Genomic DNA, 15,200 nt, shown 5'->3' on the forward strand with positions numbered 1-15,200 from the left:
GCGGAAGTGACGTCGCCGGCGCACACGTGGTTGAGCGTGGTTCCGGAGGGTCCCTTCGGCAGGGCTTGGGAAGTTACGAGCTCGTGTACCCGTCCGAGGCCCGGTCTAGCGCTCCGGTTCCCGTCCCGTCGGCAAGATGGTGAAGCCCAAGTACAAAGGACGGAGCACCATCAACCCCTCCAAGGCCAGCACAAACCCTGGTACAGGCGGCGGGGCTCGCGGAGGGTGAAGCTTGAAGGAAGCTTGGTGGGGAGGGCTCCGAGAAGGTCGGGGGGAGGAGGGACACCCGGGCGGCGTTGCTTGGAGTGGCCTCTCGCCGAGTGGCTATTGGGGACGAGAAGGGAGAAGGTGGTTTTTTCATTCGGAGGCACTGAGGAGGGCTGACATCTTGCACGCCTCTCAGGGCCAGGTGCCAGGCCCCCGGTCTAACGTCGGGGAAAGTGAACATTCAGGCCTGGCAGCCTTGGGGCATCTCCAGTTGTGAGATGCGGAGACTGGGAAGCTCTGCGTTGGAAAGGGTAGTGATCTTGACCTCCTCTCGCGTTCCTGTGTATGTCAGCCCCTCCCCCAACGTATTTCAGTCTTGTATGATTCTAGCTTTCCAGCTCAGGGAATTGTTAGAAGTAAATTAGATAAAGTCAGATTACAAGTGGTGTTAGGGCCGACCCAGCTGACGTTTCACACTTGACCACACTTGCCTGCCACTCTTGCTTTGATCATTTAAATGAGAAAGGGTTTGTACACTTGGCTCTCGGAGTCATCCCACCTGGTAAAGGGCACAGAAAACCCTACAGTTAGATAACTAATGATCATTTCAATAAGGATGTTTTTAGAGATGTTTATGAGTTTTGCTGAGTTTCCACCTGCAGGATGAACAAGATAGTCTTTGGGGGTGTCCCTTCTATTGGGTTTAGTTAATAACACTTTGTTTTTAAATATGGTTTAAAGTTTTTGAGGACTTGAACTGATCACATCGAACGTTCTCCCTGGATTGCTGATAAATTATTCAATTTGCGTAGACTGGAATCTTAGACTGTTAGACCCAAAAAGGCCCTTAGAGGTTATGATGTGATAGGTGAAGAGGTGGAGCCAAAATGGGGAAGTGGCTCATCACAGCTGGCACAGTTGGTGAACGGTAGAGCCGCCAGGGCTGGGATTTCAGCCTGTTTTCTACTGCATCACTTCAGGAGTAGACAGGTGACTGGAAGATATCCCCAAAAGGCAAAGCCTAGGCTAGTATTAGCATGCTTATTTGTCCTTCTCTTTCTCTCTGAGATGTAAGGCAAGAATCGCTACCTACTTTGCTGTTGATTAAACAAAAACATTAGGAAATTAAGAAACTGGTACAGAAGGAACACTTAAGTATCAAAATCGTAGTCTCCGTGGTGCCTTGCACGTAGCAGGCACTCGGTATTTGCTCAACTGAGACCCCCAGGTAAGAGCACAGGTGGCGAGCTAATGCTTTTGTTTAAATTCTGGCTCTGCCATTTAGTAGCTGTGTGATCTTGGGCAAGGTGTCTGGCCACCTGTGCCTCAGTTTCTTAGCCTGAGGAATGAGGCTAATGTATCTCTCTTTGTAGGATTATTCTATGGATTACATGAGGTGATGCCTGTAATGTGGATCGCACAGTGCCACAATTAATGCTCAAAATTATTAACTCTTATCAAACTCAGTCATATTGAGAATCCAAGATTAAGTCAGCTTTGTCATACCAGGTAGCTTCCAGTGATAATAATTTTGTTGGGGTGATAGAGGGAGAGAGTAGATGTTTTGCAGCGAGGCGGCAGCTTGCCTACTTTGAGTGAGCGCGTTGGTGAGTTTGAGGCAATGGCCATACTTAAACTTGGTTATCAAATAGTTTGCGGTCTACTTCTGTCTTTCCTAGATCGAGTGCAGGGAGCAGGAGGCCAAAACATGAGGGACCGGGCCACAATCCGGCGCCTGAATATGTACCGGCAAAAGGAGCGCAGGTGAGCATTCCACGTTGTCATCCTCTCCTTTCCTTTGTGCCCTGGACTCCTAGTTGAGACCTAATCACCTTTAACGTTCCCACCCCCACATCCCCCAAATAGGAGTAGCATATTTTCAAATACCATCTGATACGGGTGCTGTTAAGATAAATGGCAAATTTTCGGTTCAAGACATGGATAGCAGGTGGTGAAATGGTGTTTGTGTAACAATACTGTACGGCCAGTGGAGGTTCTATTCCTCACAGCCTCGGCCTTCACGGATAGCACATTAAATCTCAAGTTAAATATCCCGCAAGAGAACTCTGGTTTTCTTTAACAAAACGTATAGGACTGTAGTTATGAAAGCAGCCAGGAAACTTGTTTTTTAATGCGAAACTTTAGATCACAACATTGTGGCACTTGGAAACTCATTACAACTGTGAGTTCTGCTGAGGCAGCCTCTACCACAGGGACTTGCTGAGCGTGGCATTTTGCTAGCTGGTCTTAATTTGTTTGGTAATTAGATTCTTCATCCGTTCTGAAAGATGTGTCTAAAACACAAACGTCAATGAACTTAATCTGCCTTAGTCACCTACTCTGCTGTTTGTTTTAGAATTTTGAGTTCCAGCATAAATCACCGTCTACTTAAAATCCATTTAAACCAGTCTTCAAATAATTACCCAAAAAACTTAAGTATGTGGGTTTTTTTTTTTAAAGCAAACAGTAAACAGATTTTTAAACATCAGCATTATTTGTTATTCATCCAGCAGAAATCATTACGTGCTCTGTTGCAAGAGGTTAAATGACTTTTGGACAATCTGTTTCAAATGTAGAAGTACTTTTTGTTTACTGAAATCTGTATTTCATGATCATTTAAAACCAAAAAAAGAAAAAAGCTCCTTTTGATGGAAAGAGTGTTCTGGAAACCAGGCTTTGCTCTTGCCTTTCTTCTGTCATCAACCAGAATCTGTTACTTCCTCAATTTAGGAACAGTCGTGGTAAAGTGATTAAGCCTCTGCAGTATCAGTCCACGGTGGCTTCTGGCACGGTGGCGAGAGTGGAACCAAATATTAAGTGGTTTGGTGAGTATCGGCCTCTGTCACTTCTGCTCTACCGGACGGGTGCTGTATGGAAAAGGGTAGGCTTAAAAGGTGTCTAAAGGGCAGAAGTTTGGGGGTGAGTCGAACTGTCAAAGATTATATGAGAAATGGCTGAGAAGTACCCATAGTGGGAAAAGTGCTGAGAAAAGTAGTAGTGGTGGTGGATTCCATAAATAAGTTCTTTTTGTAGGGGCACCTGGGTGGCTCAGTCGTTAAGCGTCTGCCTTCGGCTCAGGTCATGATCACGGGGTCCTGGGATTGAGCCCCACATCGGGCTCCCTGCTCCGCGGGAAGCCTGCTTCTCCCTCTCCCCCTGCTTGTATTCCCTCTCTCGCTGTGTCTCTCTCTGTCAAATAAATAAAATCTTAAAAATAAATAAATAAATAAATAAATAAATAAATAAATAAATACTTTTTGTAAAGAGCTCATCGTCGTTAATTGTAAGTGAACCCTCCTAAACAGATAAAGCCATCCTTTACATCTTAGTGAGTGGCCTTCACAGACCTGAGAACTCTCACAGCTCTTCAGTTCTGGTGGCCTGGAGAGATGGCTGTTTGAGAGAGGCCTTGCAGATATGTTGGTACCTTTAACACGAAGTGTAAGTGCAATCGTTGGCCGTTCCTTTGAAACGTTTCTTAATGGGGATTTGCACTGAGTGCCAGTGGAAGGATCTCTTGTTGGTTTTTCCCAAGAATGAATAGAAGGGGATCGGGGCTTCTTTCTTGGAAACTCCACCTTCATTTCAGTCTGGGCTTTCCCTTAGTCCCTGCTAGGTGTGTGGGCCAGTCAGATGGTCAGACCCCATTGTTTGCCCGGTGCTTGACCTCTGTGCTTGGTGGAAGGTGGCAGCTACCTTTCAGCCTGTCTTTTGACAGCATACCCTCTAGGAAGCTGCAACTCGGGGAAAGTGTCAAAGAAAAACCTTTTAGAGAGGTGTTTAGCATGGTGGCCCTATACTGGTCCCGATCACCTGCGTGTGCATTCTCGTTCTGCCATTTCTGTGACCGTGGGCAAGTTATTACGTCTCTCTGTTCATTGGTTTCCGGTCTCTAAAATGAGGCTAAAAGCAGTCCGTATCTCGTAGGACTGCTGTGGGAGTTCGGTGGGTGAACACATGTGTGGCGCTGAGAGTTGTACCCAGCCCGCAGTGAGCCCAGTGTCATCGGCACCGGATTTGTAGCCCTCGCCATCTTGGGTTCTGCATTTGTGCTCCAGCGAGCTGTTCTGTTGAATATGTGTTTCAGGCCCCCTCACTTCCCAGGTGTTCTCCAGGTAGTGTTATATAACTTTATTTGGTTCCCTTGTGTGGATTTATTGGCTAATTTAATAGTCCTTTCAGACACTCATAACCATAAAAAGCGGTAACTCTGACCCGGGTTCTGTGCTTCAGGATTCTCTGTGTAGACTGATAGATCAGCTCTGATTGGCTCCAAATTTCTTTGCCAGATATAGCAGGAAGTGTCGGATGTTTGTCAAATCTCAGTTCCATTCAGTGATGTTGATTTTTCAGTTTCATCCAGTCAGGAAATTGGGCTTGGAAAACTCTTGAAACCCTTTGTGTGTCTGGGTTGGTGGATTAGTTCATAGTCTATGAGTGCAGGAGAGGCAGTTTTTTTGTTCTTGTCCCCCCCCCTTTTAAGTTTGAAAATGGATCCATGGGATGGATGTATCGGGTGTTTGGGTAAAGCCAGGGTAATTCAAAGTCTTGCTTTTCCCTGTGTCATTGGGAAGAAGGATGCAGAAGCAAAAAGGAGTTCTTTATTAAATGGCAACATTCTTCTTTAAAACAGGAAACACACGTGTGATTAAACAGTCATCGTTACAAAAATTTCAAGAGGAAATGGGCACAGTTATGAAGGATCCATACAAAGTTGTCATGAAACAAAGCAAGTTACCCATGTCTCTTCTCCATGATCGGATCCAGCCTCATGTAAGTTGGAGGATATCCCTGGCAGTGGAATTTCTTAGGCACAGTTCATGCCAAGCCTTCTCGACCAGCTTTGTCTTTTGTTCTTCAGTAGAGAAGAGTGGCTCTTCTCATCATGCAGTACTGATGAGCTTTCCCCTTTGTTAGGGGTCTCACCTTGGTATGAAGCACATTGTGTCAGGAAGGTGCAGTACCTAGTGGATCAGAGCACAGGCTTGGGAGTCAGGCCTGACTTAATCTTTGCTCTCCCCTGACGTGTAGAGCCTTAGGTTTCTCCATGAGCTTTCACTTCCCTGGCTGTAAAGTCAAGGAAACCTACCTCCTTTGGTGATCAGATGCAGATGAGGCATTTGGCATATAGTGAGCACATAGCACACCGCCTAATAGCTAAATAGATCATGGCTATTACTAGTACTAGTTGTACATTTTTTTCTTAGGCAAACTAGTTTAAGTGGTGACTCCATCAAACTTTAGGGAAATGTAGAGTCGGGATTGGGTTGATAGGGGGGAGCCCTTTGGTGCTGTGTACTTTCAGCTTCTGTGAGACCCTTGGAATTCTTTCCAGCGAAGGAAAGGGTGCTGGTCAGATTGGTTCTTAATCGTTGGAGTTGAAGGACAGTAAGGATGGAATCGGGCTTGAAGTGGAATGAGTTTCACACATAACCAAAAAAATGGCCTAATGTTTGCACGTTTTTACTTGCATTGAATAATAATTCCCAGAAATGTAGCCAGTACATAAGCCTTGGTTCCAATGTAAGGAGGGGAAGGAAACATTGACATGCATACATGGATTAAACAGTTCAAAGAAAATTGTTTACTCGCAGAACAAAATAAAAACCAAGGCCTGGTTATTGCCTCAGGTTTTGTCAATTATGCTTTGTTTTATGACGGACTAGAAGAATGGCGCCTATTAGTGGAATGACTGTTTTCTTTCAGGGAAACACATGAGTGTAATTCATGAACCACAGACAAGTTGCTCATTTCCCTTGTTCTCTTTTGTCTGTTTTCCCTAAAGCCATCTTTTAACAAACTATTGAATCTTGTTTATGGAAGAACAGAGAGGTTTTTATTATGGATTTATTGCTTTGTTGCCCATTCCAGTTGTTCAGTGCTTCTAAAATTCAGACTTCAATCGCTGATCTGTAGGCCGAAGGGTCCACAGCTGCAGCAGTCAGCTGGGATTTTGATGCAGATTGGTACTCAGAATAAGGGAGGAGTTTTGTGCTTTGGCCTTGAAACCTTACCTGTTTATTTTAGTGCCGTATCTACTACTGGTTATAAAACTTAATTCTGAGATGGCTGCACAGTGGAGTCAAATCAGATATGCTTTAACTTTTAGCTTGTGCACATTAAAATGACTAATTCTGTAGCAATAGAGCAAAAATACTGTAACTGATTTGATTTGTGTCCTTTATTGCCTACTGCCTATAACTGCATGGTACTTGTTAATGTTTAGCTTTCCATGCACACCTCCTTGTGTACTGTGCTTTGTAGGTGATTTATGAGATTTCCAAGGATAACTTTGATCACAGTTTTCCCAGTGACATTAGTACTTAGTTCCCATGTAAAACCCGACCCTTCTGTTTGGGGATGTTCCCTTGTGGGAGGGTAGCAAGTGGGTAAAACTGAACTAAGAGGAGATGGGTTAGAGAATCTGAAAAGGTGACCATAGCTTAAGGATCTTTGGGAATTGGAGGGGAGAATCAAAGTCAGAAGCCACAGGCGTGGCTCCATCATCTGCATTTAGTAGCTGGTGCTTACAGAGGAGCTTTGTACTGCGGGGCAGAGGGCACTTTTTTTTTTTTTTTTTTGAGGGCATTCTCTGCCGGCTGTTAACATCTGTTACGTGATAGATCCTAACTCAAACTTTGACTTTTATCCTGCTTCAAAAATTCCTATGCCCGTAACTCCTTTACAGGCACAGCAAGTTCTAGTTAGTATCAGGTTCCTTTTTATCACATCTAAACTATTATTTTGGACTTTTGCTAGATGTTTTTCATCTGAAGACTTTCCATGTGCATTTAATAAAAATGTTACCTAAATTAGGGAAAATGTTATCTGAAACTAAAATGCATCTTACAAAACAAGCAATTCCTTTTAGCCATGAAAGAAATTAACTTCCAAGAAAAAGTTGGCATTTACAGTTGGTTTAAAAAAAAAACACAAATTTGAGTATGATTGTCCTTGACAAAATCTGTGAATTTGGCGAATTTTATGCACTTGTCTGAAAGCTCAAAAAAAAAAGTCTGAAAAGATAAGTTAACGTTCATCATTGTAGCCTTAATTACATTTGACTGAAGTTTATGATAAATGAAATAAAGCAGAGTTTTTGGCACCTCTTACACAACTATTCGTACTTGCTTTGACTATTTGTATTACTTTGTATTTCTCCAAGGAGGCTTACAGAATTTCAGAATTGGGGAACAAGTGCTTTTGTGATTTCAGGCTGATTTGAAACCAAGCTGCATCCATGTTGTAGTTTTTGGTACGGGTTGAGCTTTGGAAAAATAAAGGAAGAAAACCTTTCCCAGGTCGATTTTTCACTTTCGCTTTTGCTCAGCGCCTTCCTTAGCTTTATGAATAATTCTCTTTTCTCTTTAGAACTCAAAGGTGCACATTCTTGATACTGAAAGCTTTGAAACTACATTCGGCCCGAAGTCACAGAGGAAGCGACCAAACTTATTTGCTAGTGATATGCAGTCTCTTCTAGAAAACGCAGAAATGTCCACTGAGAGCTACGACCAGGGCAAGGATCGTGACCTGGTCACTGAAGACACTGGTGTCAGGTACAGTTTGAACGTTCATACCACTCTCATTTGCTCTTCTGCAACAAAACATTGTCTTTACCTTTATTTTACCCACGTGAAGCTCAGTGCTTTAACTCCTTTTTTTTTTTTTTAAAGATACTATTTATTTGACAGCATATAAGCAGGGGGAGTGGCACGGGGAGAAGGAGAAGCAGGCCCCCCAGCTCAACAGGGAGCCCGACACAGGGCTCGATCCTAGGACCCTGGGGTCATGACCTGAGCCAAAGGCAGACACTTGACTGAGCCACCTAGGCGTCCCCGGTGCTTTAACTCCCAGATTGATAGTGCTCTTCTTCCCTTTGACTAGAAAAATTTGTGAAGCTAGGGCCAGAATGAAAATAATTTGAGGTGGCTTATCTCCTCTGGGTCTCTTTTTTCACTCCCCAAATAAAAATAAATAGCTTTCTTTACTTCATTATAATAGCAGTAAAGTCTAGGAAAAGACAGTTTTGAATATATAGTTAAATTAGAAATGCAACACAAAGAAACTAAGAAGAACTCATAATCCCACTGACCATGTTACTTGTTAAAATTGTGAAGGTCAGGGCTTCCTTAAACAGAGACTCTGGACCACTGGGGATTCACGGATGGCCTTTGAGTTTCCTGTGACCCTCTGAAGATAATATGGAAAATGTACGTACAAGCATAAAGGTGGTGGTGTTTTGTTGGTCTTATATTTGTTTTGGGGAGGGGAGGAGAAGGATCGATAGCTTTGTGTTCTCATAGGAGTTCATACCCAAAGGAAGGTCAAGAATCTAGATTATTCTAGATCTTTTTTACACTCCATGTTCACTTATAAATATAATACCTTAAGACTGTATTTTAATTTGCCCTTTATTTTATTTTTTAAAAATATTTTATTTTTTTAAAGATTTTTATTTGAGAGAGAAAGTGAAAGTGAGAGAGAGAGAGAGAGATCATGAGCAGGGGGGACAGGCAGAGGGAGAAGCAGACTCCCCGCCAAGCAGGGAGCCCGATGCAGGACTTGATCTCAGGACCTTGGGATCATGACCTGAGCCAAAGGCAGATGCTTAACCAACTGAGCCACCCAGGCGCCCTAACTGGCCTTTTATTTTAGATAAATATTTAGAAAAAATATTTTTCTAAATTATTAACAATAGATTTCTGTGTCAGTACTTAATCGACAGTCCGGCTGTGGAACATTTATGCTGTTTGTAGTTTTACCCTGTGGTAAGTAAGGCTAGGGTAAAACATCAGTGTGATGGAATCTTCTTAATTCTTCCCCTAAGATATGTTCTTATGGGGAAATGACTATGTCTGAGAACAGGCGTGTTTTTGGCAGGCAGCTGCCTGGCACCCTCCGAAAGGGTTGACCAGTGTTCCCTATTCACCCTCGTGAGTGCGCCAGGTGCCTCAGCACTGAGGTGCTGTCACTTAACCGCAGCAGGGCCACCCCGGTGCTGTGGATGGCCCACGTCTAGCTGTGTGCCTCCTGCCGATGATGTCAGGCCATTTGAGGCCAGGCAAGAGAGGCAGCTCTTTTCTTCGTAGAAGTATTTGGACTTTGTGTGCTTCTGCTGATAGGAATTTTTCCTCCTCCAAAAGGTGCAGTAGATAATGGGGGAGAAGACAACCATTTTTGTTTCCAGGACACTGGATAAATGTCTGTGAGGCTAGTGGGTAAACAGATTCTCAGCCTTATCAGAAAAATACTCTTCCTATGGAAGTATAGATTATGACTCAGGTCCTGCCAATTCCTTTTCATAATCTTCCGTGACATGTCACATAGCTACAGTCACTTTTTTTTTTTAGGATTTAATTTGAGAGAGAGTGAGTGTATGGTGGTGGGTGGGGGGGAGGGATAGGGGAGAGAGAAACTCAAGCAGACTCCCATCCTGGACATGGGGACTCGATCTCACAGCCCTGAGATCATGACCTGAGCCAAAACCAAGAGTTGGATGCTTAACCGACTGCGCCATCCAGGGGCCCCTACCTGCAGTCACTTTTTAAAATATTTTTATTTTGGGGGGCACCTGGCTGGCTCAGACGTTAGAGCATGTGACCCTTGATTTCGAGGGTTGTAAGTTTGAGCCCCACATTGGGTGTAGAGATTAATTAAAAATAAAATCTTAAAATAAAAATAAAACATGCCTTTAAAAAATAATAAAATATTTTTATTTTTGAAATTTCTAAATGTTTTCATATTTTTTATGTATGATCTATGGTTTAAAAATTTTTTTAAATTTTTTATCATTTATTCATCATGATAAGTGCACTCTTTAACTCCTATCACCTCTTTCACCCATCCCCTCATCTACCTCCCCTCTGGTAACCATCAGTTTGTTCTCTAGAGTTAAGAATCTGTTTCTTGGTTTATTTCTCTCTCTCTCTCTTTTTCCCCCTTTGCTCATTTGTTTCTTAAATTCCACATATGAGTGAAGCCCTGTGGTATTTGTCTTTCTCTGACTGACTTATTTTGCGTAGCATTATACTCTCTAGCTCCATCCATGTTGTTGCAAATGGCAAGATTTCACTCTTTTTGATGGCTGAGTAATGTTCCATTGTGTGTGTGTACCGCAACTTCTTTATCCATTCACCAGTTGTTGGCCACTTGGGCTGCCTTCATAATTTGGCTGCTGTAAATCATGCTGCTATAAACATAGGGTTGCATATATCTCTTAAAAATTAGTGTTTTTGTATTCTTTGGGTGATACCCAGGAGTGCAATTACTGGATCACATGGTAGTTCTATTTTTAACTTTTTGAGGACCCTCCATTCTGTTTTGCAGAGTGGCTATACCAGTTTGCATTCCCACCAGCAGTGCACGAGGGTTCTCCTTTCTCCACATCCTTGTCAATACCTGGTGTTTCTTGAATCACTTTTTTAATTAATTTATTTTTTAAAGATTTTATTTATTTATTTGACAGAGAGAGACACAGCGAGAGAGGGAACACAAGCAGGGGGAGTGGGAGAGGGAGAAGCAGGCTTCCCGCGGAGCAGGGAGCCCGATGCGGGGCTCGATCCCAGGACCCTGGGATCATGACCTGAGCTGAAGGCAGATGCTTAACGACTGAGCCACCCAAGCGCCCCTCTTGAGTCACTTTGTTTAAATTAAATTTTTTACTGTGGTAAACTGTACATAAAATGTATCATTTCAGTCATTTTGAAGCCTGCAATTCAGTGGCATTAAGCACACCCATGTGGTTTTGCAGCCTTCACGGCTCCATGTCCGCTTCCAGAACTCTTTCATGTCATCCCAAACTGAAAGTATTTACTGTAGACAATAACTTCCCAGCGTTTGGTGGCCACCATTCTGTGTTCTGTCTCTTAGCAGTTTGACTACTCTGACTAGAGGTACTTGATGTTAGGTGCAGTCCTACAGTTTCTGTCCGTCTGGCTTATGACCAGAATGTCGCTGGGGTCATCCATGTTGTAGCCTGTGTCAGTACTTTATTCTTTTTCGTTGCTGAATAATACTCTGTTATACGTTCAACACATTTTTAATCCATCCATCCATTGATGGACATTTGGGTATAGTCACTTTTTCAATGAAATTTGCTTTTGCCCCATCTCCAAGTAGTTTTGATGCCTTTCCTGTGGCATGTGGTCAACTTCTCCCTAAACATCCTCTTTATAGGGTCCACTTGCTCACTTTGAGTGTTTTCTTATTTAGAAATGAAGCCCAAGAAGAGATTTATAAAAAGGGACAGTCCAAGAGAATATGGGGTGAGCTCTATAAGGTAAGACTTTCAGTTCCTTCTTGTTGATTGCTTCCTTTGGCTTTCATGATCTTGTATGAGAAAACTGATCTTGATATATGGAAGCTCTCTCAAATAAAGCACAAACTCCACTGCCCTCATTCCCCTCCAAAACCAGGACAGGTGTGGCTAAGCACATACTACCATTGTTCTGGATAACTGCCTTTTTTTTTTTTTTTTTTTTTTTTAAGATTTTATTTATTTATTTGACAGAGAGAGACACAACGAGAGAGGGAACACAAGCAGGGGGAGTGGGAGAGGGAGAAGCGGGCTTCCCGCTGAGCAGGGAGCCCGATGCGGAGCTCGACCCCAGGACCCTGGGATCATGACCTGAGCCAAAGGCAGACGCTTAACCATCTGAGCCACCCAGGCGTCCCCCCCCCTTTTTTTTTCTTAATAGTAAAAGCTACATTACATAGACTTTAGATTTATCATACATGGTTAGAGCTGCATGGGGGTTTTTAAGTTATTTAGTCCAGCCCTGTCATTTATAGATGAGAACACACATGTAGAAAGGTTGAATACCTTACCCAGCTCACCCAGCTGGTTCGTGGAGGAGCCTTCGCATGTCCGGAGTCCTGGTCCAGCGCTCTTCAACTTGGCTGAGTTTTGTCCACGTACTAGAGATAATCCTTGGTGACTAAAGGCTTTCAAGCACAGTCCCATAATCCAACAGTAACCTAACAGGAAAGTAGTACCCTGAAGGCAAACTACATGTTTTGGTTTTTTAAAATACATAAACCCTGTGACAGTAGAAACCTTTAGAAGTCTAAGAAGTAAATGATTTTATTCAATAATGAATAGTAGTCGCGAAGTAAGGTGGGTTATATCTAAGTTAGTTTTCCTATTTGAAATTAGACAAGTTTCTTCTACTCACAGGATGGAAAAAGTTTTGAATTCCGATCACTGGGCACTGAGATTGGCCACAACCTACCTGTGTTTTGAAGTTCTCACTGTTTTATTTTCCCTGGTTCCTTTAAATGTCCTCTGTCTCCCACTTCTCATCTGTACTAAAGCAACTCATTTTCGCCTCTTTGAATCACAGGTGATAGACTCCTCAGATGTTGTAGTTCAAGTTCTTGATGCTAGAGATCCAATGGGTACCCGTTCCCCTCACATCGAGACTTACTTGAAGAAGGAAAAACCCTGGAAACACCTTATCTTTGTTCTTAACAAATGTGACCTTGTTCCAACCTGGGCGACAGTAAGTATGCTGCTTACCCAGAACAGACTGCCAGGCCACTTGGCTCGTCGGAGGCCAAGTTCTCTGTCAATAAGGCCGTTCCTGGTTTTTGGGATTTGAGACGTTAAAGTGCTGGACTTTTTGACCTAGTAGTTGTGGGAGCATTCTCACTGAAAACAAAACTAAAATGTGCTTCACCGACCGCGAGTGGAGTCACGTTTTACCCTCTGGTGGTTGGCGAAGGGACGGCTGCGGTACCCACGGGATGGGCGGTGTGGCCCGTTCGGGAAGAGAAGGTGCCGCAGCCACAGGCCTTTTCCACATCTGTTACATTAGCGGCGTTCGGTCACACCGAAGCCGGTTTTGTAATTGTTCCGTGTTTGTCAGACAAAAAACAAAGCATTAACTGTCGTTCTTTAAAGAAATATATTTTAAAGAATTACAGCTAACATTTTCCTTAGACAGCTGTCTATGTGAAAAATGGTCTATAACTCAAGCTCTGAGTCTTCCTGGATTATGAATAAACAAGTATCTTCTCTTCCCCCTTTAGAAACGTTGGGTGGCTGTCCTCTCCCAGGATTATCCGACCCTTGCCTTCCATGCAAGTCTTACCAACCCCTTTGGCAAAGGAGCGTTTATTCAGCTTCTCCGGCAGTTTGGAAAGGTACTGGGACCTGACCTGCCTCTCCTGGAGTGTGGAGCTGTGGGTCCGTGGAAGAATGTCTCTTGCCGGTGTGCATCAGAACGTTACGCACCTCACTTCCCCCATCTTGGTAATGAGAAGTGTGGGTTTGAGAGCCGTAAAACCTCCAGAGCCTCAGGGTTATAAGGGATTTCGGAAAGTATCTTCCAGCTCAGCCAGCGCCCCTGTCTTTGACGAGCATTGCTCCCCTTTCTGCCATATCCCTGGCACCTGGCACCTGACAGTCCCTCCTCTGCCTAGGGCCGGGCCCCTCCCCACACTCCCTGTGTTTCCTGTCTTGGCTTTGCGAGGCCTGCCATGCCTCCTCCAACCTCGGGCCTGTGCAGTTTCTACACTGCCCCCCTCCCCGGGAGGCCCCCTGCTGATCCCTGGTCTGATGGCCCTTTCTCTGGGAAGCCCTGCGACCAGGTTGCCCTCGCAGATGTTCTCAGAGCTTCACGTTCTGTACCTGCAGCTTGGTGTTGGCATGTCTCGTTCCTTCTACCTGGCTTCGAACAAAGGACGTGCGTCCTCTGTCCTACCCTTCCCCACTTCCCGGAAGCGGACACTTCCAACTCTTGGCTGTTAGTTACCTCCATTATTTTCTTCCATATTTTTAATACCTGCTTACGATTCTATTTCTGATCTCCCCCAACCCATTCCCCATGCCCCACCACCTGCTGTTTTAGACACTTGCTGAGTCTCTGCTATGGAAAGTGAGGACTAAGTTTCTTACAGCTGTCCTCTCCCCACACATACTCCCCTCCCTCTGTTCTCCCTCTGTCGTTATACATCATCTGGCTAGATGACTATTTCTTTCAGCGTTTACCTTATTATGACTGTGGAATATCAGTCCCAGCTGATCCACACAGTGCTGTGATTATAATTCCTTTCTAATAGAATCTTCTGTCTTCTCTGGTGTTAATTAGCTCCTTGTCTTTTGTCACTAACGTGTCACCAAATCCTCTGGCAGAGTGGGAGCTTTGAGAGTCTTGGGGCACCTCCCTTTCAGTTGGGACTGCTGCTCCTAGGACGGCTGCAGAGTCGTCTTCCTGGGATCTCCTCCACCGTCATCCTGAGCATTCCCGTGGCTCTCTCCTGGGTTGGATCCCTTGTTCATTGGGATCAAGGGATCCAACACAGGATCTTCTTTCTTGTTTTTTTTTTCTTTCCTGGCTTACTCCTTCCTTTTAATGGAACATATTTTCCAAAAGCTTCTGGAGAAGCAGTGCTTGGAGGAGACCTTTTTTGAGACCTTGTGTTTTGGAAATACCTTTATTCTGTCTTCACACTGTTTGTCCCCAGAATGCTGAGGGCACCACTACATTGTCTTCTGGTGGCTTCTGGTGTGGCATTGAGAAAGCTGAGGCCATTGTGACTCCTGATCTGTTGTGGCTGGGATCTCTTAAAAAATTCCCGTTTTAAAGTTTCACAGTGATGTGCTTTAAGGTGAGTCTTTCACTGTTCAGGGAGTTAGGCACTGGACGGGACTTTGTCTGATGTTGTCCCGTATTATTTCTTGGGATCCCCCCGCCCTCCACCCCATCATCTGTTTTCGTTCAGGAAATTGGTTTTATCTCTTGGCTTAATTCTTGAATTTTCTTTGCTTTATTTCAATGCCTTCGTGATGTTTTGCTCTATGTTATGGGACGTTTCTCTGACTTGATCATCTAGCTGTTCTTAGCAACATTTATTTTGCCTCTCACTTTTAAGAATTGCCCTGCCCCTATTCTTGTTTCACCGATGAACTATCATCTGTTTCTGAGAAGGATAATGGTAGTGTATTTTGAAATTTTCCTTTCTCCCTACATTGACTCTGTTTCCTGCCAGTT

At 43.9% G+C, this 15,200-nt stretch overlaps 1 protein-coding gene across 1 annotated transcript in view; it reads left to right on the forward strand.

The window, feature by feature from the left end:
- Positions 1-15,200, forward strand: part of GNL2 (G protein nucleolar 2) — a 24,305-nt gene continuing 9,105 nt past the window's right edge. The window contains exons 1-8 of the mRNA XM_036119067.2: positions 1-200; positions 1,887-1,971; positions 2,938-3,032; positions 4,841-4,980; positions 7,579-7,763; positions 11,419-11,485; positions 12,549-12,707; positions 13,237-13,350. Of these exons, the coding sequence (XP_035974960.1) occupies positions 137-200; positions 1,887-1,971; positions 2,938-3,032; positions 4,841-4,980; positions 7,579-7,763; positions 11,419-11,485; positions 12,549-12,707; positions 13,237-13,350 (909 nt within the window). The 5' untranslated portion in view covers positions 1-136. The remainder of the gene's footprint in view (positions 201-1,886; positions 1,972-2,937; positions 3,033-4,840; positions 4,981-7,578; positions 7,764-11,418; positions 11,486-12,548; positions 12,708-13,236; positions 13,351-15,200) is intronic.

Source organism: Halichoerus grypus, chromosome 5 (genome assembly GCF_964656455.1).
Source record: "Halichoerus grypus chromosome 5, mHalGry1.hap1.1, whole genome shotgun sequence".
Classification (NCBI taxonomy): Eukaryota; Metazoa; Chordata; class Mammalia; order Carnivora; family Phocidae; genus Halichoerus; species Halichoerus grypus.